This window comes from Leucoraja erinacea, chromosome 17 (genome assembly GCF_028641065.1).
Source record: "Leucoraja erinacea ecotype New England chromosome 17, Leri_hhj_1, whole genome shotgun sequence".
NCBI lineage: Eukaryota > Metazoa > Chordata > Chondrichthyes > Rajiformes > Rajidae > Leucoraja > Leucoraja erinaceus.
In genome coordinates, this window is record NC_073393.1 from 37979700 (window position 1) to 38002445 (window position 22746).

The 22746-nt window shown below is 43.8% G+C and overlaps 1 protein-coding gene across 1 annotated transcript in view; it reads left to right on the forward strand.

Annotated features, from left to right (window-relative positions):
• The window catches only part of LOC129705509 (polycystic kidney disease protein 1-like 2), a 64878-nt gene that overhangs the window by 2936 nt on the left and 39196 nt on the right, over window positions 1–22746 (forward strand). Inside the window, exons 2-8 of the mRNA XM_055649096.1 lie at window positions 58–228; window positions 8910–9037; window positions 9357–9477; window positions 13643–13771; window positions 14027–14255; window positions 18135–18328; window positions 21151–21381. Of these exons, the coding sequence (XP_055505071.1) occupies window positions 58–228; window positions 8910–9037; window positions 9357–9477; window positions 13643–13771; window positions 14027–14255; window positions 18135–18328; window positions 21151–21381 (1203 nt within the window). The remainder of the gene's footprint in view (window positions 1–57; window positions 229–8909; window positions 9038–9356; window positions 9478–13642; window positions 13772–14026; window positions 14256–18134; window positions 18329–21150; window positions 21382–22746) is intronic.

Consider the following 22746-nt stretch of genomic DNA (forward strand, 5'->3'; position numbering starts at 1 on the left):
CACTTGTTGGGACATACCTGTAATCTGGTGATTTATCTGCTCCATTTTTCCACTCAGGACAAAGCCAGTGATTCACTCCTGACCCTGAGTGACAAGTTGGACCATCTTCCTGTTGTGAAACCGAGTGACATCATGTGGAAACTGGCTGCAGCAAAGTCAGGCCTCTATGGAATTAGCAATCTGATAAACGCTTCAATGACAATAAATGACGTGGATATGAAAGAAAAGGTAAACATCCTCATAAGCTTTGAATTGAATAGCTCAGAAATATTTGCTGAAAAGGCTGCAGTCCCCTTCCTTCCAGAGGCACCTGTTATGCTTTGGAACTTTAATCAAGTTTCATATAAAACTTCATCTTCAAGAGAGCATGCACATGCTGTATTTATCCTATTCTTTTTGACTAAAGACACAAAGTGCTGGAGTAACTCAACAGATCAGGCGGCATCTCTGGAGAACATGGATAGGTGTTCATGTTAATCTCTCTATGTTTTCCAGACATGCTGCCTGACCCGCTGAGTTAGTCCAGCACTTTGTGTCTCTTTTGTAAACTAACACCTGCTGTTCCTTGTTTCGATTCTAATTTGACTGTTTAATAAGTTGCCAACTAGTGGGAAAGATATTGAGGGAAAGCATCAAAATGACATGTGTGCCGAGCTCATGGAATGGTGCTAATGCGGGACTTCAGCTGTAAATATGGGCTATGATAGCTAAAACATACGGGACAAAAGGTCTCCCCAGCTAGATCCTTTCCCACTCCACTGGAAAAACAAAACATCTTTAGTTTAGAGATACAGCGGGGAAACAGGCCCAGCGATCCCAGCACTATCCTACCCACACTAGGGACAATTTTTACACTTATACCAAGCCAATTAACCTACAAACCTGTACGTCTTTGGAGTGTGGGAGGAAACCGAAGATCTCGGAGAAATCCCACGCGGTCACGGGGAGAACGTACAAACTCCGTACAAACCGCACCCGTAGTCGGGATCGAACCCGGGTCTCTGGCGCTGCAAGCGCTGTAAGGCAGCAACTCCACGGCTGCGCCACCGAGCTGCCCTTTGAAGATTGTTTTTCCACCATTTAAATTCCATGCCATTAATCAATAATAACTACACAGAAATATAATTATGTGTAGGAAGGAACTGCAGATGCTGGTTCAAACCGAAGATAGACACAAAATGCTGGAGTAACTCAGCGGGACAGGCAGCATCTCTGGAGAGAAGGAATGGGTGATGTTTCGGGTCAAGGCCCTTCTTCAGACTGATGTCAGGGGAGTGGGAGATACATAGATAAGGAAGTGCCTCACAGTACGTTTTTATCTCTGTTTGCTTTGTTGTTACCTTCTCCCAGCTAACAATGATCTATTCAACATTTTCCTTTGATTCCCGGACCCTTTCTCGTGGTTTCACACCTTACACTTCCTTATCTATGTATTTCCCTCTCCCCTGACATCAGTCTGAAGAAGGGTCCCGACCCAAACGTCACCCATTCCTTCTCTCCAGAGATGCTGCCTGTCCCGCTGAGTTACTCCAGCATTTTGTGTCTGTCTTAAGAATATAATTAATTCATTATGTTTCAAGAATGCCACATGTGGCAACTAAAATTCTCACAGCCTGCTAAGCAACCTCATTTGTGCGATTTGCTAGCAGATGCATGGCAGTGGTGTAAAGCTGCCTTTACCAGAAGAGTAAAAACGGGGGCAGAAATAGTGCGAAAGTCAGTCTACCCCACGACAGAAGGGGGAGGACTTGTACAATTTAATGGCCACAGGGGGGATTCTGTACTGGGTCTTGATGGAACTAGTCTGTTGCTGACGGTACTCCTCGGGTTAACCAGTGTATCATGAAGGGGGTTACTGCTTGGCAATGACAACATAGCATACACCTTGATACATACACCGAGCGAGAATATTAAGGACATTCTTTGATGCCAGCATTTGCAGTGCAGATCCATTTGGTCAATGTAGAGCAAGATTGGGCATGTTACTGTAGGCCAGACAGTAAAACTAATGTATCATCATGACGGCAGCAAAATACCAGGGTGGAAGGAATCCACCCTGCAAAGTGAAGTCACCAGCATGTCAAAGAATGTCACCAGGGCGAGGTGCCCTGAGGTGAAGGAGAGCCCAGTGGAAGTAATTAGAGCTAACAGTACATTGTGGATAATTGTTTAGCATTTTCAGAACAATGGGAATGTTGACAATCTTTGGCAACATGCAAACCACATGAGGAATGAGACATTGAGGGTTTGGCAGTATTCACAACGAGCTGGAAATTCTTGCATACAAATACCTGAAAGGTTGCATACTAATACACACGCAATTGTGAAGACAAATGTATGTTACTACATTCTCCATTTACTTCTGAACTACGTAGATTATTATTGCACTATTATCATTTGTTTTTTATGTGTATATATGTAAGCGTGTGTGTATATATCACCCCCCCCCCCTGCATACACACGCACACACATGTACACACACATCAGTGATGTGCGGTGAGGTCAATGGCTGGGGAGGCACTGGCTTCTACCCGATCCTAATTTAGTTGTGTGTGTGTGTGTGTGTGTGTTAGTTGTCTGTGCGTGATGTGTCTGGGAGGAAAGGAGAGGAGGGAGGGAAGTAGAGAATAAAGGGAGGGAAGGAGAGAAGGGAAAAGAGAGAGAGGAAGGAGGAAGGGAAGAAGGGGAGGGAGGGAAGGGAAGGAGAGAAGGATGGGAGAGGGCCGGCAGCGGGAGTGGATGCCGGGGTCATGAGCCGAGAGTAGATTACTCCAGCGCAGGGCCCAATTGGGAGCTCTCAGCGACCCAGAGCCTCCGAATCGGCTGCTACAAATCAACTAATCAACCTACCAATCAGTGCCACCTGCAGTGGAATCCAGTGCTGCACCGCTGATGTTGAAGCTAGCTAACGTGGGGGGAGAGCGAGGCAGCATCAATTACATTGGCCTACGTAATTGACGCTCGCTCTCCCTCCACTGGACTCAAGACACGCCCCCTCAGTGAGGCAAACTTGATAGCTGCCTCCCCTGCTGCTTTTTCATTGCAGTTTTATGAAGAGACCAGCCAGCCTAAATTTAATATATTTATATGTGAAATAAGTTACCTGGACTATGGAAGGTGGGGACATGTAATGAAGAGGTTTACACACATTACATTGGTGACGTACAAAGAGATAGTAACAGGCACACGCTTATTGGCTGCGCTCCATACAGTTTATGAGGGGTTGCGCAATCAGAGGGGAGGCTCAGCTCGTCACTGCCTCACCTCTCATCTCTCCCTGTATTTGCAGCGGAGCTGCGCAAAATTGGCGATTTTGACTATAAAAAATGATTGGATTCATATAGAAATTACATTTATAACACAGATCAGTGGAAAAATCATTTTATATTTTTTATTTTATTATTATTTTTCTTTACTTTTCTTAACAGCTATTTTCATTGGGAGTATGACAGGTGAGGCTCTGCCTCCCCTGACTGCACGTCCCTGACACACATACTCAATGTTTGTGTGCATTGTTCTATCTGGGACCTCTGACAATGAAACGCTATTGGCTTGATGTTGACTCTTGCACTAAAAAGAGATTTTGAGCACAAGAATGAAGAGGTCTTACTATAGGGATTTGGTGGGCGTGCACCAGAATAATCTGTGGAGATCTGGCCTCCCCACCTAAGGAAGGCTACTCGTACAATTGAGTGAGTGCAACAATATATTTCCCGGTTGATTCCTGAGATGTTGCGTTGGTCCTCCCAGGGACAATTACGCGTACTGGGACTATGCTGCTGTGAATTCAGAAGAATGAGAGATTAAACCGAAATTTGTTCAGGACATGTCGTGGCAGACGCAAGGAACCATTTTCCTCGAGTCTCTGGAACAAGGAATCATTTCTCAAAGAAGGAGTTGGCCATTTAGAGCTGATATGAAGAGATGTTTCTTCATCCAGAGGGTGGTGAATATTTGCTATTCCCTACTGAAGAGTTGTGTTTCGGCTGTTGTAATAACTGAAGCCTTACACCATGATAAAGATCCAAAGACTTTATTAACGATATAGCATATATAACTTCATACTGGCACATCTTTCTAATTCTAAAGGGGACAGGCAGGGAGGACTACTGTAAAAGCAAGTGGGCATAACTACCAAAGCATGACTCATAACATGAGTGACACTGATCTCTTATAGAAACTTACAAAATTCTTAAGGGGTTGGACAGGCTAGATGCAGGAAGATTGCTCCCGATGTTGGGGAAGTCCAGGACAAGGGGTCACAGCTTAAGGATAAGGGGGAAATCCTTTAAAACCGAGATGAGAAGAACCTTTTTCACACAGAGAGTGGTGAATCTCTGGAACTCTCTGCCGCAGAGGGTAGTCGAGGCCAGTTCATTGGCTATATTTAAGAGGGAGTTAGATGTGGCCCTTGTGGCTAAGGGGATCAGAGGGTATGGAGAGAAGGCAGGTACGGGATACTGAGTTGGATGATCAGCCATGATCATATTGAATGGCGGTGCAGGCTCGAAGGGCCAAATGGCCTACTCCTGCACCTTATTTGTATGTTTCTATGTTTCTATGATCTACATCCTCCCTCTTAAAGAATTAATAACATGACAAACCCATTAACTAAGTAAGGCATGCATAGCAGTTAATAATAAACTGGAGGAAAGTCAAACAGAGTTCGGGTACTTCACAACCGGCCTACAAACACATGTACAATAGAGACCATCTCCGTTATTTCCCCCCGGGGAGAGGGCAGGTGGCTTCACAAGCGAGGGAGACTGGACCAGCATTCCTGGAGACGAAGCAGGAGACTGGGGCGCAGGCGAAGATATCACGGGTAGAGGAGCCGTTGCAGACATGGATTGTTGTTAGAGGCATAAGAGTGCTGCTAGACACAGACGTAAGTGAACTTGTACGGTCTGGATAATATGGAGGAAGAACCGCTTCGTTCACAGGCAGGATATGTTGTCTGTAGGTGCCGCCATCGCCACTGACGATATACGAGCCTGGCTCTGAGGCAATTCCAAAAATCACTCCTATATGGTCATGGCCTTTGTCAGTCTGTAAACGGAACACCTGCCCCTTGGCCAGTGGTGGCAGTGGCAGTGGCCTACTTGTCTTGTCAAACCATTGTTCTTGAATGTCACCCTTCTGTTGTAACCTGGATTGAACCTCCTCAGGTGGAAAAACTTGTGGGATCAATGCCTGATCCGCTACAGGCACCGTGGCACGGGTCTGCCTTGACTATAAACATTGAGCGGGTGAGCCCAAGATGGGGTCACGGGAGATGTTACGAAAGTTGAGCAGATCCAAGAATACATCGGATTTAGCTCTGCATGAACATTCCATGAGCTGTTTAGCACTTTTGACAGCTCGTTCAGCCAGCACATTAGAGTGTGGATATTCAGGGCCGCTGGTGATGTAGCAAAAATTCCAGTGTCTAGCAAACTCCTTGAAGTGTTGGCTGGTGAATTGACTGCCGTTGTCAGTTAGCAGTCTGCCCGGAGATCCGTGGACTAAAAAGTAGCGAGATAACTTTGAAATCACTCCGTTGGAAGTGGGGCTGCTAAGAAAATCAATGTCAAACCATCCTGAATACGAATCAACAAGCACAAAGTACTGCTTACCATGCCGATCAAATATATCAGCTGCGACTGTAGACCGCGGGAGCGCAGGTATTGGATGTGAAAGAAGTGGTTGCTTTTGTTGGTAAGGTGCCAAACTGTTGCACACTGCACAGGGTACCACATTCTCGGTGATGTATTCGGCCATGCCAGGCCAGTAAAACATGCTTCTTGCCCGTAAGATGGTGGCTTCAACACCTGGGTGTCCTGCATGGACAGCGTTAAAATACTAGTTGTGCAGTGAAACAGGAACCACAACCTTGTGTCCTTTTAAAATAATGCCATCCTGCAGCACTAGCTCATCACGGACGGCAAAGAAAGGCCGGACTGGCAGCGGAACGTTGTAGTGTTTGGCGCGCCGCGCTTAATGACGGAGGTAAGCGACTGTAGAGTACTGTCAGCAGCAGTGTGGGCAACCAAGTCCTCCATACAAGACGAGGGAATAAAATACACAGTCATTACCAGAAAGGCATCATCTGGATCCTCGCAAGTCTTCCGGGGTGAGAGCATGTCAGCCAAGTGCATTTCCTTCCCAAGTTTGTGGATCAGAACAATGTCATATTTTTGAGGTTGCAGTAACATCCTCTGTAGACGCGCAGGAGAGGCGTGGATAGGTTTGTTGAAAATGCTGATCAGAGGTTGGTGGTCCGTTTCAATTGTGACCGTGTGACCAAAGATGAAATCATTGAATTTCTTGCAGGTGAAAACAACCACTAACAGTTCTTTCTCAATTTGGGCTTATCGTTGCTCTGTGTCAGTCATGGTGTGCGACGCATGGGCAACAGGCATATTGCCATTACCATCATTCTGAAGACATGCTGCGCCTAGCCCATGTTGTGAGGCATCACAAGTCAATCTCAACCGGTAGTTTAGGATCAAAGTAAGCCAGAGTAGGAGCACTAGACATCTGCTGCTTAACTGTGTCGAACACTTTCTGTTGTTGCTCGTGCCAAGTCCAAGCAGTATCTTTGTGTGTAAATTGCCGCAAATGGGGCTGATATTTTCGCTGAAACCCGGAATGAATTTGCTTAAATAGTTAACCATGCCAAGGAATCTCTGCAAACTCAGCAGGTCTGTGGGAGCTGGGAGCCCATTGATAGCACTGGTTTTCACTGGATCCGTTTTTAGACTGTCTTTGGTAAATACTTGGCCTAAGTATTTTACTTAATTCACTCTGAATTTGGATTTTTGAGGATTCAGCTTGAGATGGATGGCCTTGGCACGATCCAAGACCTTTGTCAGATTGGCATCGTGTTCTTCGACCGTTCTTCCAGCAATGAGGATATCATCCACTATGATGGAACATGGGTAGCCTGCAAACAATTGCTCCATAGCTTGTTGAAATACTTCACCAGCAGAACTTATTCCAAAGGGCAAGAGAAGAAATTTATAACGACCAAATGGAGTGCTGAAAGTTGTCAAATTGGAGGAGTTATGTTCCAGCAAAATCTTCCAGCATGAAGTCTAGCACTGTGAACACAGTTGCCTCTGGTATCAGCGCAGCAATCTCATCCACAGTGCGCATGGGATAGCGGGGTTGTTTAATTGCTGTGTTTAAGTCCATTGGGGTTGATACAAATCCGTATCTCGTCTCTGTTCTTCTTAGTAGCAACGACCATTGTGGACACCCAGTCTGAGGGGTCAGTTACGGGAGTAATCAAACCTAGAGACACTATTCTGTTACGTTCCCTTTGAACACGGTCCCGCATAGCATGGGGAATCTTATGAGCCGGCCGAACAACTGGAATTGCCTCAGGGTCAATAGTAATTGTGTACCTGACAAGCCACCTGCCCAGCTTGTTGTCAAACAAATCCTTGTATTGTGTTAGGATTTGATGGTTAAAGTCACAGTTTGTAGTCAGTGGACAGACAGACGTGCTGAAACTAATCAAACCCATGTCTGGGCATGTGTTGGCACCCAGTAGAGATGGTACATTTTCACATACCACATAGAAATCCAGGTTGTGGACACGTGAGTTAAGACAGCAGCACAACTCAACTTGGCCGATAGGGTGCACTCGACTTCCAGCAAACGAGACCAGAGATGCAGCTATTGGAGATACCATTTCTGTTTTTCTTAGCAAGAAATTTTCTGTTTTCTGGAAACCAGCCAAGCAGATAACGTTGCAATGAGCTCCAGAATCGACCTTCATATAAAGGGTTTTGCCATTAATGAGCAAAGCGACCTTGGGGTCCAGTTGTTTATGCACTAAATCAGACAAGGCTTGTACATCAATGTCAGCACCTTCGCCAGCAGCTTGTAAATCCATAGGAACTGGTTGTGAGAACTCAGAGATAACACTTTCATGGCCAAGCGAATTAACAGATTTTCTCGTTAAATCTGTTACTACGTGAATGACAGCACTTAATGAAATGGTTTATTTTGTTGTAGAATCAACATCGTTTCCCATACACAGGGCAACGGTCACAAACAGCGGCATGTGAACCCACACAGTAAAAGTAATTATCGATTAGTCTTAGCTTGGTATCCGGCACTTGAGAAAAACGAGGAGAGATTTGATAAGACATACTGGCAGCATTAACTTCATGAGTAGTGGAATGCCCCAGAACTTTAATGTGAGCATCAGTCATTTCAGCAATGCGACAGCGGTTTTCTGCATCCTCTGGGGTCAAGTCAACATCCCGCAGTAACTCATCGGGTAACTCACTTCTGGTCTCCGATTGGAGGCGTGGGTTTGTATACCACTTCTGACACCATGTTGTGTTTCAGCTGTTGTAATAACTGAAGCCTTACACCATGATAAAGGTCCAAAGACTTTATTAATGACATAGCATTTATAACTTCATACTGGCATGTCTTTCTAATTCTAAAGGGAACAGGTAGGGAGGGCTACTGTAAAAACAAGTGTGCATAACTACCAAAGCATGATTCATAACATGAGTGACACTGATCTACAAGAGTGCAGGAGTCTCAGTATCTTGGTGTGTTCACAATTTTTTGGGGATTAAGGCACTACAAGCTGTATTGATTAAAACTGAATTAAAGGCGAGAACTATAAATGTATTTTGGTGAAGAACCAGGGAGTTTGTTATCTTCTGGTCAATATTTAACTTCAAGTTATCACAGGTCACACATAGCTGATTTTAGGAATATATTTTGTGTAAAATGTCATGAAATACAGTTACATAATGGATGCTCGACTCTCTTCCGTCAGTTTATCATCTTGCCTGAAATTATGGCTTTCCAAAATGAAATAGTTGGCGACAATATACTTTGAAGATTTTTGAGTAAATCGGAATTTACTCGATTATAAACCTTTAACATTTTGTATCTAGATGGCAAACGTATCTGAGATTCTCCTGAAATCCATGGATAAATTACATTCTTCCCTTGAGAGTCTCATGCATGAAGAGGACCCTACACTGGTTTTCCATACAGATTCCTTCAGCATGATCTTAAACAGGTAAATAACTAAGAGAATACTCTTTTATGTAACTGCAAAAAAATATTTTATGAGAGTATGCGTCAGTGATTTAAGAGAATTGAAAGGAGATTTGAAAAGTTGTTGTAAATGGAGTGGGTTTCTTATTTTTTTTCTGAGTGTGTAATTAGACCAGCGAACGTATCAAATCATATTTGCTACCATGGACGATATCTTACTGAAGAGTACAATTACAGTTACAAAGCAGATAATAGCCGATCCAAAAGTATTATTCTGTAATAAGAACACAGACATACTAACACCGGACAAAAGCAACGTACCTCTTTTTTTTTAACTTCAGGTACAACTCCAGTGAATTGAAAACGAGCAATGTTAACACTTCAGAACAAAATCCGTTTAGTTGCACTTTTCCAGATTCTGCAGACTTCCAGGATATTTCAGATGAATATATTCAAATTAGGGTAAGTATCATGTTATAGCCCCTGATGAATCAAACGCCTCACTGACAATTCTCTATTTTGGTTTTACTTAGACATAATTATACTAGCATGGTATTTTGTTAGTTTGATTAGTGAATTTGACTCAATATTACATTAGTGATGATAAACATTGACAATATGTGCCTTTCTAATTTTGTCCCTGGATCTTCCCCTCTTAATTATTCATAAATGCCAATGTGCAGCATTGTTATAATTTCATTCATGCTACCAGTGTGTGGTACTGTGTGAGAGTATAAATTAAGGGGACGGAACTGTAGACATTCTGACCCCAATATCTAACAACAACATTGGCGCGTTTTTAAGGAGGTACCTGGATAATGATCAGGACTACATAAGCTCCAAACCGAAAGCAGAAACAAACTTGTGGAGTAGTCAGGAGTATTTCTGATCTTCTCCTTTACGGGTACAAATCCGAGATACAGTTAGTAATAAGGTGGGCAAAACAACAGCGCTTGGCAAGCTGCAAAATAGCGCCCTTACATATCTAGAAATCTTTATCATGTGACATTTATGCTCATCTTTTAGTTTCAGCATCATTGTTCTCTATAATGTTGGCTGATGCTTCTTCTGCATTATATTCTATATTCTTAATTCATGTTTGCAATGTTAATTTATTGTCTTCTCTGATTACCAAACAATCGTGTTCAATGCAATTTGCTCCATTGATCAACATGTAATTTTATGAGTGTTTGTTCTCTGTGCTTTAATTAATGTCTTGTACGAGGTGTTAGCAAATGTTACAAACCTGCGTGGTTTCATTTTTGCCTTTGGTTTCTCATCTTTTTTTACATGTTGCAGGTGGCAATAGCTTCAAACATAGCCCTCTCCATGGACAGAGCTTCACAAACTAAATCACAGGGTAATTCAATGTTAATAACCCTGTGAATTAGTCTGCTTATTCGCAAAGGGAGTAGTGAAACAGTAGCCGAGCTGGCTTCTCATGCTACTGGCTGGGACCCAGTGTCTGTGGATTCGGCAAGAAGTCCACTGATGCAGGATCCAGTCCACTGATACAGGACGCTGATTGTATGTGTAGAACTGCATAGCCAGGAGAAGGGGCAGTCCTGGGATCATCAGTATTGAAGATTTTCTCTTCATTCTGGAATCTAAATCCTCATAGCCCTGTCCCACGTTACGAGTTCATTCCAAGAGCTCTCCCGAGTTTAAAAAAAAAATCAAACTCATGGTAAGCACGGAGAATGAACGTAGCGGGCACGTCGGAGCTCGGGGAAGTCTCTTAGCGGCTCGTAACGCTAACGGCAGGTACTTGGGAAGACTCGCTAACGTCAGGTAAGCACGGGAAGACTCGTGAAGATTTTTCAACGTTGAAAAATGTCCACGAGTGCCCCAAGTAACGACGAGCGGCCATTATCGTAAGTTTCCGAGTTCGAATCAGGGCAAACTCGGGAGAGCTCTTGGAATGAACTCGTACCGTGGGACAGTGCTCTTCAATGCTCTGGAATAAGGCAGGTGGTAATTAAGAGAATCAGAGCAGTGTCGTTGTAATTGGGAGTTCAACTTCCACCATCCTATTCCATCAGTTCTAATGTGAAAATATTTACTTCCAATTTAAAAGTTTAGCATCCATGCTGTGAAGTCCAGTACCTTAGGACTTGATTTGAACAAGTGTGACGTAATGCATTTTGGGATATCAAATACATGAGGGAAGTTTACAGTAAATGGCAGAACCATTTGGAGCATTGATGTACAGAGGGATGATAAGGTGCAAGTACTTAGCTGTGTACATGGATAGGGTGGTAAAGAAGGCACATGGCTTGCTTGCTTTCATAAAAGTATAAAAGTCATGTGGCATCGGTACAAACATTTGGTTGAGCCATGTTTGGAGCTTTGTCTGCATTTATGGTCACTACACTACAGGAAGGATGTGCAGTTTACCAGGATGTTGCCTGGATTGTAGTATATTAGCTATAGCGAGAGCTTGGACAAACTTGTTTTCTCTGGATCTTCGGAGGCAGAGGGGTGACCTGATACAAGTATCATACAGGATGAGAGGCATAGATTAGGTAGGTTTTTAGGAAGAATTGTATCCCAAAATAGCAGAGAGCATTGGTTTAAGATGAGAGGGGGACATGTAAAAGGATACATGCAGAGCAAAACATTATACAGACAGTGTTGAGAGACCAGCATGCACTGCCGGGTGAGATAGATGTCGCAGATATGCAAGCGGCTTTTAAAAAGCATCTGTTTAAGAAAGAACTTCAGATGCTGGAAAAATCGAAGATAGACAAAAATGCTGGAGAAACTCAGCAGGTGAGGCAGCATCTACAGAGCGAAGGAATAGGTGACGTTTCGGGTTGAGACTCAGTCTGAAGAAGGGTCTCAACCCAAAACGTCACCTATTCCTTCGCTCCGTAGATGCTGCCTCACCCGCTGAGCTTCTCCAGCATTTTTGTCTACCTTTAAAAAGCATCTAGATAGACTCATGAACAAGTAGGGAATAGAGGAATACAAACATGCAGTCTGGTGTGATTATTTAAAAATGGCATCATGAACAATGTAGACATAATCGCCAAATTGACCTGTTCCTGTACTTTGCTGTTCCATGTTATTCGAATTTCACTCTACCTTAATTGGCACATGTGACAATAAACCGACCTTGAAACCTATGTTCTATTATAGACAATATGCTAGTTAGAAGTCCTTAGTTACAAATTGAAATATTTATCCTCTTAAAGAGGACCTGATTATCATTTCCCTACAATGTTCTTCCTCTTCATCAGTCTATATCCAATAGTTGCACATGTGTAAACCTGCAAGGCATTTTTAATCCTGGCTCCCTCTGCTTGTGTTTGTCCTCTCCCACCTCTGTAATGCTGATTCACCTCTTCTCCTTATAGGATGATCGCTCACTGGTGCATTTCCTTTCCCCCATGCTTACACTGCAGAATATAAACAAGTCTCTGTCCTTCATTCATATAATACAAGTCAGGCCGTGTTTGACGTCATATGCAGATGCACAGTGGAGTCCAGGTACAATGACATTCTTGCTTGGAGCAGCCGCACAGGCCCATAGACCCAGACAACACACAACCACATACATTACACAAGATACACAAGTCCTTCAAGATACTTATTACAAGGAACAAGATGGCAATAAAAAGTGCAAAACACAATTAGAAAAACAAGTCCATTGGATTGCAAAAGGTGCTGGGAAGTGTTCTGTTGCCAAGGATTAGGGTTGTGTCGGTTTTATTTTATAGACATTTGTACACATTTATTCTAAAATTCTAAGTGTTTTTCATATTATAAGAACAAGCAAATATCTATGATCCATTGATATTTCAGAGTAAGAATTACTGAGTTTATCTTATATTCACATCTGATAGTTACAAAATCTGTCACTAATTAAATAAGTGGGATTTGGGCAGCAGTGAGATGTGATCGTTCCTAATGTCAGACCTTTTAATTTGTTCACAAGCAATATTAAGTTATGGAAAACAATGTATGGAAATATTTACTATATTATCGCCGATGGTGGGGCCTCGGCAACGGTGGGGTCTTGGCGGCAACGTGAGCCTCGGCGGTGGTGGGGCCTCCGGCAGCAACAGGAACTTTGGCGGTGATGGGGCCTTGACGACAATGTGAGCCTCGGCAGCAGTGGGAGCCTCGGCGGCAATGGAAACTTCGGTGGCGGTGGGGCCTCGTGATTGACCCACGATCAGTGATTGATGAGCGTGACGGGAGGAGGGGAAGACAATGGGGACCCGGCGTGGGGGGGGGGCCGCCGGTGTGAGGGATGGTGGGAGAACAAAGGGGGATTCGAATCCTCTGAGGGGGGGGACACACTCTACTTTTAGAATCCTCTGCCCAGGGGATGTTCGTTTGTTCCGGTACACACCAGCCAGCCAACAGTTGCTTTTTTTTTTCTTTTCGATTTCACTTTTAATTTCACGTTTTCGTGTACCTTGTGGGCTGTTATTGTCGGCACACCAATTTCTCTCCAAGTATGAATAAAGTTCTATCATATTGTATCGTTTCAATGATTTCCATAGCTCCATCTGTTTATCACTCACATATAAAGGTTGTAATTAAGTTGGTGAAATAATATACTAATAAGGAATTTCTCACTTGGGTTTTTATCCCTTTTTTTACCTGCATCTTTTAGATGGTGAATTATAGAGAAAACCCTTTAATCTGGCTCGAGCAAAGTAATGTCAGCGGACCAATGACCAATATATCTTTGTCTTCAAATGGAAGTGAAGTAAAGATTGAGAATTTATCCGAAACCTTTGAGGTAAATATATCATATCGCTCAGTTCTCCCTGCCCTGACTCTCAATCTGAAGAAGGGTCTCAACCCAAAACGTCACCTGTTCCTTTTCTCCAGAGATGCTGCCTGACCCGCGGAGTTACTCCAGCTTTTTGTGTCTACCTTAATTAATAAGGAAGATGTGTTTGTGTAAATTGCAAACTGTCTCCCCCTGTTTATATGTGAACTATTTTGAGATTAATTGCCTCAAATTTAATGCCAATTTTCTTTTTCTCTTAAGATTATACTTCCCAGACCCAATGCAACGCAGTCTTTCTCAGATACATCTACCACATTTACAAACCCGATCTTACAAGGGTTCCATGTAACAGATACTGAGTCAACGTTAGTTATCTCCGTAGCGACTGAACCAGTTACTTCAGTGCAACTATATCTTGGGTATGAATACAAACCCAATGAGACGCTGTATGACTTTGAAACAAGCTTCTTTCCAGAAAATGACAGTGAAGGTAACGTGATGCTATTTTAATTTGTTACCCTGAAAACTGAATATAAATATCATCAGGTTATGAGTAAAGTTTCATTGGTAATTGAGACTAAGTACAGTATTTATAGAAACATAGAAACATAGAAATTAGGTGCAGGAGTAGGCCATTCGGCCCTTCGAGCCTGCACCGCCATTCAATATGATCATGGCTGATCATCCAACTCAGTATCCCGTACCTGCCTTCTCTCCATACCCCCTGATCCCCTTAGCCAGAAGGGCCACATCTAACTCCCTCTTAAATATAGCCAATGAACTGGCCTCAACTACCCTCTGTAGCAGAGAGTTCCAGAGATTCACCACTCTGTGTGTGAAAAAAGTTCTTCTCATCTTGGTTTTAAAAGATTTCCCCCTTATCCTTAAGCTGTGACCCCTTGTCCTGGACTTCCCCAACATCGGGAACAATCTTCCTGCATCTAGCCTGTCCAACCCCTTAAGAATTTTGTAAGTTTCTATAAGATCCCCTCTCAATCTCCTAAATTCTAGGGAGTATAAACCAAGTCTATCCAGTCTTTCCTCATAAGACAGTCCTGACATCCCAGGAATCAGTCTGGTGAACCGTCTCTGCACTCCCTCTATGGCAATAATGTCCTTCCTCCGATTTTGGAGACCAAAACTGTACGCAATACTCCAGGTGTGGTCTCACCAAGACCCTGTACAACTGCAGTAGAACCTCCCTGCTCCTATACTCAAATCCTTTTGCAATGAAAGCTAACATACCATTCACTTTCTTTACTGCCTGCTGCACGTGCATGCCTACCTTCAATGACTGGTGTACCATGACACCCAGGTCTCGCTGCATCTCCCCCTTTCCCAATCTGCCACCAGTTTATGTCAAGCAAATTTAAGTAAATAAATAACTGAACCATGAATGGGAGAGGAGAGAGAACATAATAGAGGAGGGGTGGGGAGGGGGAAAAGGGGAACAAGGGAAGAAGAGAGGGCTGGTATAGGAATAGAAGAAAGCCAAAGTCACACAAGGATAGGTGCAAGAAACAGGAATGTAGAGAGGGATATCATTGTCTTATGGAAATTGAGAACTGGGATTGGGGTTGGAGAAATGGAGGGAGGAGATGATGAAGAAGACTGGAGGAGGTGGATGTGGATAAAGAGATGGTAAGACAGGAGGGAGGGTCTGTGTAGGATAACTACTGAGGGGTAAGCTGTTTTGAAGGTACGTATTAAATCACTGCTGGTTAGTGGTGGGTTAAGCTGCGTGAGGCATAACGAAAGTCAGAGTCGTATTCCCAAAATGGCGGAGGTTCCGCTCTGTTGCATTCTGCACGTCAGTCCATTGGATTTTGCAGGAGTGGTTTATCTTGGCCTTCTACGATCTTTGGCAAGGGATGTGGAATATCAATAGATCAGAAATAGGAGGCAGCTTGTTCTCAGTACGATTTATAAATTACGTTGTTTATAATCCCCCAATGATCAGTGAACTTTTGTCACTTCATCCTGTGATTCACAATAAAACCTCCGTATAATTCCCCTTCCCATTCCCACACTGACCTTTCTGTCCTAGGCCTCCTCTACTGTCAGAGTGAGGCTAAATGCAAATTGGATGAACAGCACCTCATATTTTGTTTGGGCAGTGCTATGAATATTGAGTTCTCTAACTTCGTAACCGTTGCATCCCCTCCCTCTCCATCCCTCCCCCATGCAAGTCGTAGTCGCTTCAAGGTCTTGTTGAATCTCATTGTCTGTACTCGTTTTCACCTAACAAACCGCTAACAATTCAGACTGAAGAAGGGTTTTGGCCCGATACGTTACCTATTTCCTTCGCTCCATAGATGCTGCTGCACCCGCTGAGTTTCTCCAGCATTTTTGTCTACCTTCGATTTTCCAGCATCTGCAGTTCTTTCTTGATCAAACAGCTAACAATGGCCTGTTTCCTTTGTCATCGTTACTTTTTGCATATCTTTCATTCAGTTGTTCTATATCTCTCTATATCACCGTTTATATCTCACGTTTCCCATTCCCCTAACTCTCAGTCTGAAGGAGGTTCTTGACCTGAAACGTCATGTATTCCTTTTCTTCAGAGATGCTGTCTGATCCGCTGAGTCACTCCAGCTTTCTGTGTCTTTCTTCGGTTTAAACCAGCATCTGCAGTTCCTTCCTACACACTCCGTAGGTTGGTCAGAAAGCATTGCCACTGCTCAATGTTTGAGATGTTCATTACAAAGGAGGAAAAAACTAAAATCTAGTCTGAAAGGGATGAGGAACTCTGGCTGAAATGTTTCAAATATAAGAATGGAACATAATGGGAAACTTTTGAACAAAGGGACTTTGAAGCAGAGACTTTATTAACTTTTTATTTCAAATACCATGTATATTTTCACAGCAGTTCAACATAAACTATCACAAACCTTCTGAAACATTTTTCTTGGAAAGATTGAACAGAAAGTTTGAGTTTGCTCTCCTTACAAACATAGAAAATGTTAACAGGGGATTTAACGGGGACGTTTAAAATCATGGGAGATTTTATTCCAGTCGATAGGAAGAAAATGTTGATGTTGGTGGGGCTATTGATAATCAAAGAAATTAGATTTAAGATTATTGGGGGGAAATAATCAACAGGAAGATGAAATCATCACTTTAGGAACGATTTTCATTTTGCCTTATAACATCTCAAAAATTGAGATATGACATTGGGATTATTTTATAAATAGTGAGATGTGATCATCTCGAATAGATTGCCTGGAAGTGTAGTACAAATAGATTAAATTGTAATGGCTTAAACAAATGGGATGAATGCAGTTTTACACTGAAGGGGGACTGGGTTTCTGTTCAGTTCAGTTTAGTTTATTGTCACATGTCCCGAGGTACAGTGAAAAGCTTTTGTTGTGTGCTAACCAGCCAGCGGAAAGCCAATACATGATTACAAGGAAGGTTTAAGTTTGAGTATAGAAGTTGGGATGTAATGTTAAAATTGTACAAGGCATTGGTGAGACCAATTCTGGAGTATGGTGTACAATTTTGGTCGCCTCATTATAGGAAGGATGTCAACAAAATAGAGAGAGTACAGAGGAGATTTACTAGAATGTTGCCTGGGTTTCAGCAACTAAGTTACAGAGAAAGGTTGAACAAGTTAGGGCTTTATTCTTTGGAGCGCAGAAGGTTAAGGGGGGACTTGATAGAGGTTTTTAAAATGATGAGAGGGATAGACAGAGTTGACGTGGATAAGCTTTTCCCACTGAGAGTAGGGAAGATTCAAACAAGGGGACATGACATGAGAATTAAGGGACTGAAGTTTAGGGGTAACATGAGGGGGAACTTCTTTACTCAGAGAGTGGTAGCTGTGTGGAATGAGCTTCCAGTGAAGGTGGTGGAGGCAGGTTCGTTTTTATCATTTAAAAATAAATTGGATAATTATATGGATGGGAAGGGAATGGAGGGTTATGGTCTGAGCGCAGGTATATGGGACTAGGGGAGATTATGTGTTCAGCACGGACTAGAAGGGTCGAGATGGCCTGTTTCCGTGCTGTAATTGTTATATGGTTATATGGTTTAATTGGGAAAACTCTGTGAAAAATCTAGCACAGGCACAATGGCTGCTGCCACTGGAGTTCTAAAGGGCCCAGTGCTCAGTCCTTTACTTTTTGAAATATCTATAAATTATTTATATTTAAGAGTAAGGGGCATATAAAAGGAGTTGCAGATGATGTAAAAGTAGGTTCATTGATTTTCAGTGAGGATCTGTTTCTATATTGTAAGATTCTATGATACCTTCAGTTGAATCATATGTAAATTTCTCAGTAAGCCCTCTTCTCAAATGAGTTTGTATATTGTAATTTTACCAATGAACAAGAAGTGGAATATTGATACTTTATTTACCTCTTTCCAGCCAACATCTCCAGTTGGGTCATTCATCCTGAAATGTTAATGGGAAGGAATGGAACTTATTACTTGACAGCCAAGCCTCTCCTGAAGGCAAATGTGTCTGAGGTCAACGCTACAACTTTTACCATAACCACCTTCAATGCTAAGTGCTTGTATTGGGATGAAGTGCAGCATTTTTGGTCAACGCAAGGATGTAAGGTGAGATGAGTGGAAGATGGGAGCTTTTTAAAGGGGAGCGAGTAAGAGTTGAAGGCCACCGTGTTCCAGGAGGGGAAAGGAAAAGGCAATGAGATTAAGGAATCTTGGATGACAAAGGATATTGGAAAAAGAGTAAACATATGGCAGATATAGACAACTGAGATCAAGGACTAATCCCTCCCTATACCAGGTGTACACTCGCTCCATCCCCGAACTCTATCTCCACTAAAAGTACGTGTTGTGAATTTGTGGGATTCCCTGCCACAGAGGGCAGTGGAGGCCAAATCACTGGATGGATTAAGAGAGAGTTAGATAGAGCTCTAGGGGCTAGTGGAATCAAGGGATATGGGGAGAAGGCAGGCACGGGTTATTGATTGGGGACGATCAGCCATGATCACACTGAATGTCGGTGCTGGATCGAAGGGCCGAATGGCCTCCTCCTGCACCTATTTTCTATGTTTCTATGTTTACGTCGAACAATCCTTGTTCTTGGCGTACACCGGCTCCATCCTGGAACTCTATCCCCGCTAAACATTCTACATTTCCCTTGAGCTTCATACCCTTTGATCTCCCGTTTTCACACCTTACCCTTCCATATCTTTGGGTCTCAGTCTCCCCAGACTCTCAGTCTGTAGAAGGGTCTCGATCTGAAATGTCACCCATTCCTTCTCTCCAGAGATGCTGCCTGACCCGCTGAGATACTCCAGCATTTTGTGTCTACCGTCGATGTAGAGCATCGTTGGCAGTAACTTCCCACACATGCGATCGAGGAAGTTTCTTGAAGAATACTGAGTGTGTAGGAGATAACTTAATATATTAGGAGAATAAAATGGGGCCATGAAATACTCTGGGCAAGTAAACTAAGGAGAAACACAATATTGTGTAAATATATCAGGAGCAGGACATTAGTCAGGGAAAGAACTGTCCCCATAGGGAACAAAAGTGTAAACTATATTTATAAAATTCTGAAAGGTATTGATAGGGTAGACCTGTGCTTCTTAAACTGGTGAATGAAATTATTTTGGGGTGAATGAAACTAGAGGGATGAATGATGGGTGAATGACTTAATTTATTCAGATATTTATATATATTTTTCTATACTTAAAAAAGGCATTGCTATTAAAGTGGTTAGTAGTGGGGGAGAGAGAAGGGTGTGGGGGAGGGGGTGTGTGTGGGCGGGAAGCGTGTTTGGGTGAGGGGGGGTGTTGGGGGGGGGGGGTGTGGGGATAATGGGGGAGGGGGTGTGTGTGGTGGGGGGGGGGGGGGGGGGGGGGGGGGTGGGGGGGGGGGGGGGGGGGGGGGGGGTGGAGGGGAGTGTGTGGGGGGGGGGGGTGTGGGGGAGGGGGGGTGTGGGGGAGGGGGGGTGTGGGGGAGGTGGGCTGTGGGGAGAGGGGGGTGTGTGGGGGAGGTGGGCTGTGGGGGAGGGGGGGTGTTTTGGGGGAGGGGTGTGTGTGGGGGAGGATGGGGTGTGGGGGAGGGGGGAGGGGTGTGAGTGTGGGGGGGGAGGGGTGTGTGTGTGGGGGGGGGAGGAGTGTGTGGGGGGGGTGAGTGGGTGTTGGGGGAGGGGAGTGAGTGTGTGGGGGGGGGTGGTGTGTGGGGGGGGGGTGTGTGTGGGAGGGGGGTGTGTGTGGGGGAGGGTGTGTGTGTGGGGGTGAGTGTGTGTGTTTGTGGGTGTTGGTGTGGGGGGGGGGGGGGGGGGGGTGTGTGTGTGGGGGGAGGGGGTGTGTGTGGGGGAGGGGTGTGTGTGGGGGAGGGGGGGTGTGTGGGGGTGTGTGGGGGGAGGGGTGTGTGTGGGGGGGGGGGTGTTGTGTATGGGGGGAGGGGGGGTGGGTGGGGGAGGGGGGGGTTTTGTGGGGTGGGGGAGGGGGGGTGGGTGGGTGGTGAGTGGGGGGGGGGGAATGTGTGTGGAGGGGGGGGAGTGGGGGGGGGGGGGGTGGGGGGGGGGGGGGTGGGGCGCGGGGGTGTGTGTGGGCGAAGCATCAACAGATACTTGCGTTTTCACTTATACTTCATCACCCATGCAATTTGCTCACATTTCCTTTGCACTCACTCTGGCTTCCTTCCTGTAGTTTTCTGACCAGAACTGTAAATGTGCTCTAATTTTTAAACTGCTGTTTCTTGGCCCATCTGCTTGCAAAGGTATGCCTTCTTCACCTCTTTTTCTACCCTCAGAAATTTGTGGAGATGCCTTCAAAATCCTTTGTTCCCTATAACTTCTCAATATATTCCTATTAATATTGATTGCCTTCCTTAATTATATTCCTTCATTCTTTACTAGATGGGATGTCATTTGCCACTTCTGTGGCTAGCTAACCGTCAAATGATGTTTTCTGCAGCCTAGAACTTCCTTCCTCACTATGAACTGCACTGCCAATTTAATATCATCTACAAACTTCCTAATTAGTCAATGAAGTCCAAACCAATTCTACATTCTATGGAAAGCCATCTCCTTGTTCACCTTTTATGGGTCCTCATCACAATTCACCCATTTACAGATGTTGTAATTCCATCGCTTACTGGGCCATTCTCATTTACCATTCATCACATTCCCAAGCCTACTTCAAAGTCATTCCCTTCAGCTCTCTCCTCTTCATTAGAACTGTGCTCTAATGAGGATCTGTTTTTGAGATAGTCCTCATTAATGGATGAAGACTGAGTGAGACATTAGTCACGATGGGACCAATGACAGAATATCCAGAATGGTGTATTTCAGGTAGTTGTTGAATTTGGCTCTCGGGGTTTGTTGGGTAAATTTCTACTGTACTTCATCTTTCATATTGAACATAGAATGATTCACATTCAAATTGATTTCATCCCTGCAGGTGGGCCCAAGAACAAACCCAGAAAGGATCCAGTGCCTCTGCAATCACTTCAGTTTATTTGCGACCTCTTTCATTGTTTTGCCCAATACAGTGGATATCACAGAAACAGTAGAATTGTTTTCTAAGGTCAAAGACAACTCTGTGGTTGTCTCATTATTGGCTGCTGTAGTTGGAGTGTACATCATCTTAGTTATATGGGCTCGGGCAAAGGACAGGCAGGATTTAGTGAAGGTAAGAGGGTTCTGTCACTTCAATACTCTGTCTATTATTTACTACTGAGGTTAAGTGAAACATTACAATTACAAGGCGTATTCATGAACTTGTACTGACATTTTTCAAAATACATTGAATTCAAATAATATGAGACAGCTGAAGAACTTAAATGGAAGTGATGTCATATTGTTGAAAAAATGCAAAAGTTAAATTTCGTATTAAGTTGGCATTGCAGAATAGTTTGATGTTAACAGTCACGGTGGCACAGCGGTAGAGTTGCTGCCTTGCAGCGAATGCAGCCGGGTTCGATCTCGATTACGGGTGCTGTCTGTACGGAGTATGTACATTCTTCCCGTGACCTGCGTGGGTTTTCTCCGAGATCTTCGGTTTCCTCCCACATTCCAAAGATGTACAGGCTTGTAGGTTAATTGGCTTGGTAAATGTAAAAATTGTCCCTAGTGGGTGTAGGATAGTGTTAATGTGTGGGGATCACTTGTCAGCGTGGACCCAGTGGGCCGAAGGGCCGGTTTCTCTGCTGTATCTCTAAACTAAACTAAACTGGAATTCAACATCATTGTGATCTGAACGTGAATATTTACAAATCAGATCAATTTTGTACAAGAACATAACATTGAACAGAATATTGGATAGAAGACCAACGCATCATTTGGTGGTTATATTCTAGTCTCCTGTTCAATTACCCCAATTATATGGGATGGATTCTACCTGACGTTGAACATTTGGAAATCCTTATCGACTTATTACCTTGCACTTCCCTTGTTCTTGCTTATTGTTCCTTTCAATCACCTGATGCATCTAGTTCTTGGTTCACCTGGTGCAGAATCCAAGAGCAGATTAATCAAAACATTAGAGCTGGGGAACTCCAGCAATGCTCCTCCGTACAGACGATATGAGGACTCTTGTCCTGGAAGGGATCAGCCATGATCACAATGAATGGCGCTGCTGGCTCGAAGGGCCGAATGACCTCCTCCTGCACCTATTCTCTAGTGTTTCTATGAAGCCAGGCATTTTGCAACAGAACTAAGTCATTAGGATCAGGATTTCGGCATTTGAATAGCAGATAAGAAACTTGCAGACACTTGTTTAGGTGAATGGCAGCAGTTTTCTGCAGAACCACAACAAAAACATGGAAAAGTCCAAATGTCTGGTGTGCCAACACTTATTTGATATCAAAGCTGGGGTAAAAAAAAACTTTTGAAGATTTGCAAACCACCACTCATTTTTATAATTCTTCAACGGCACATCCTGGCAATGTCTAAAAGTGCGATGTTTTTTATTTACACTTAAAAATTTATTACTTAATTCTTTATGAGCCGGGGGTCATTTCAATGTGCCTTTCCAGTGCTACACACCAGAGTTGAG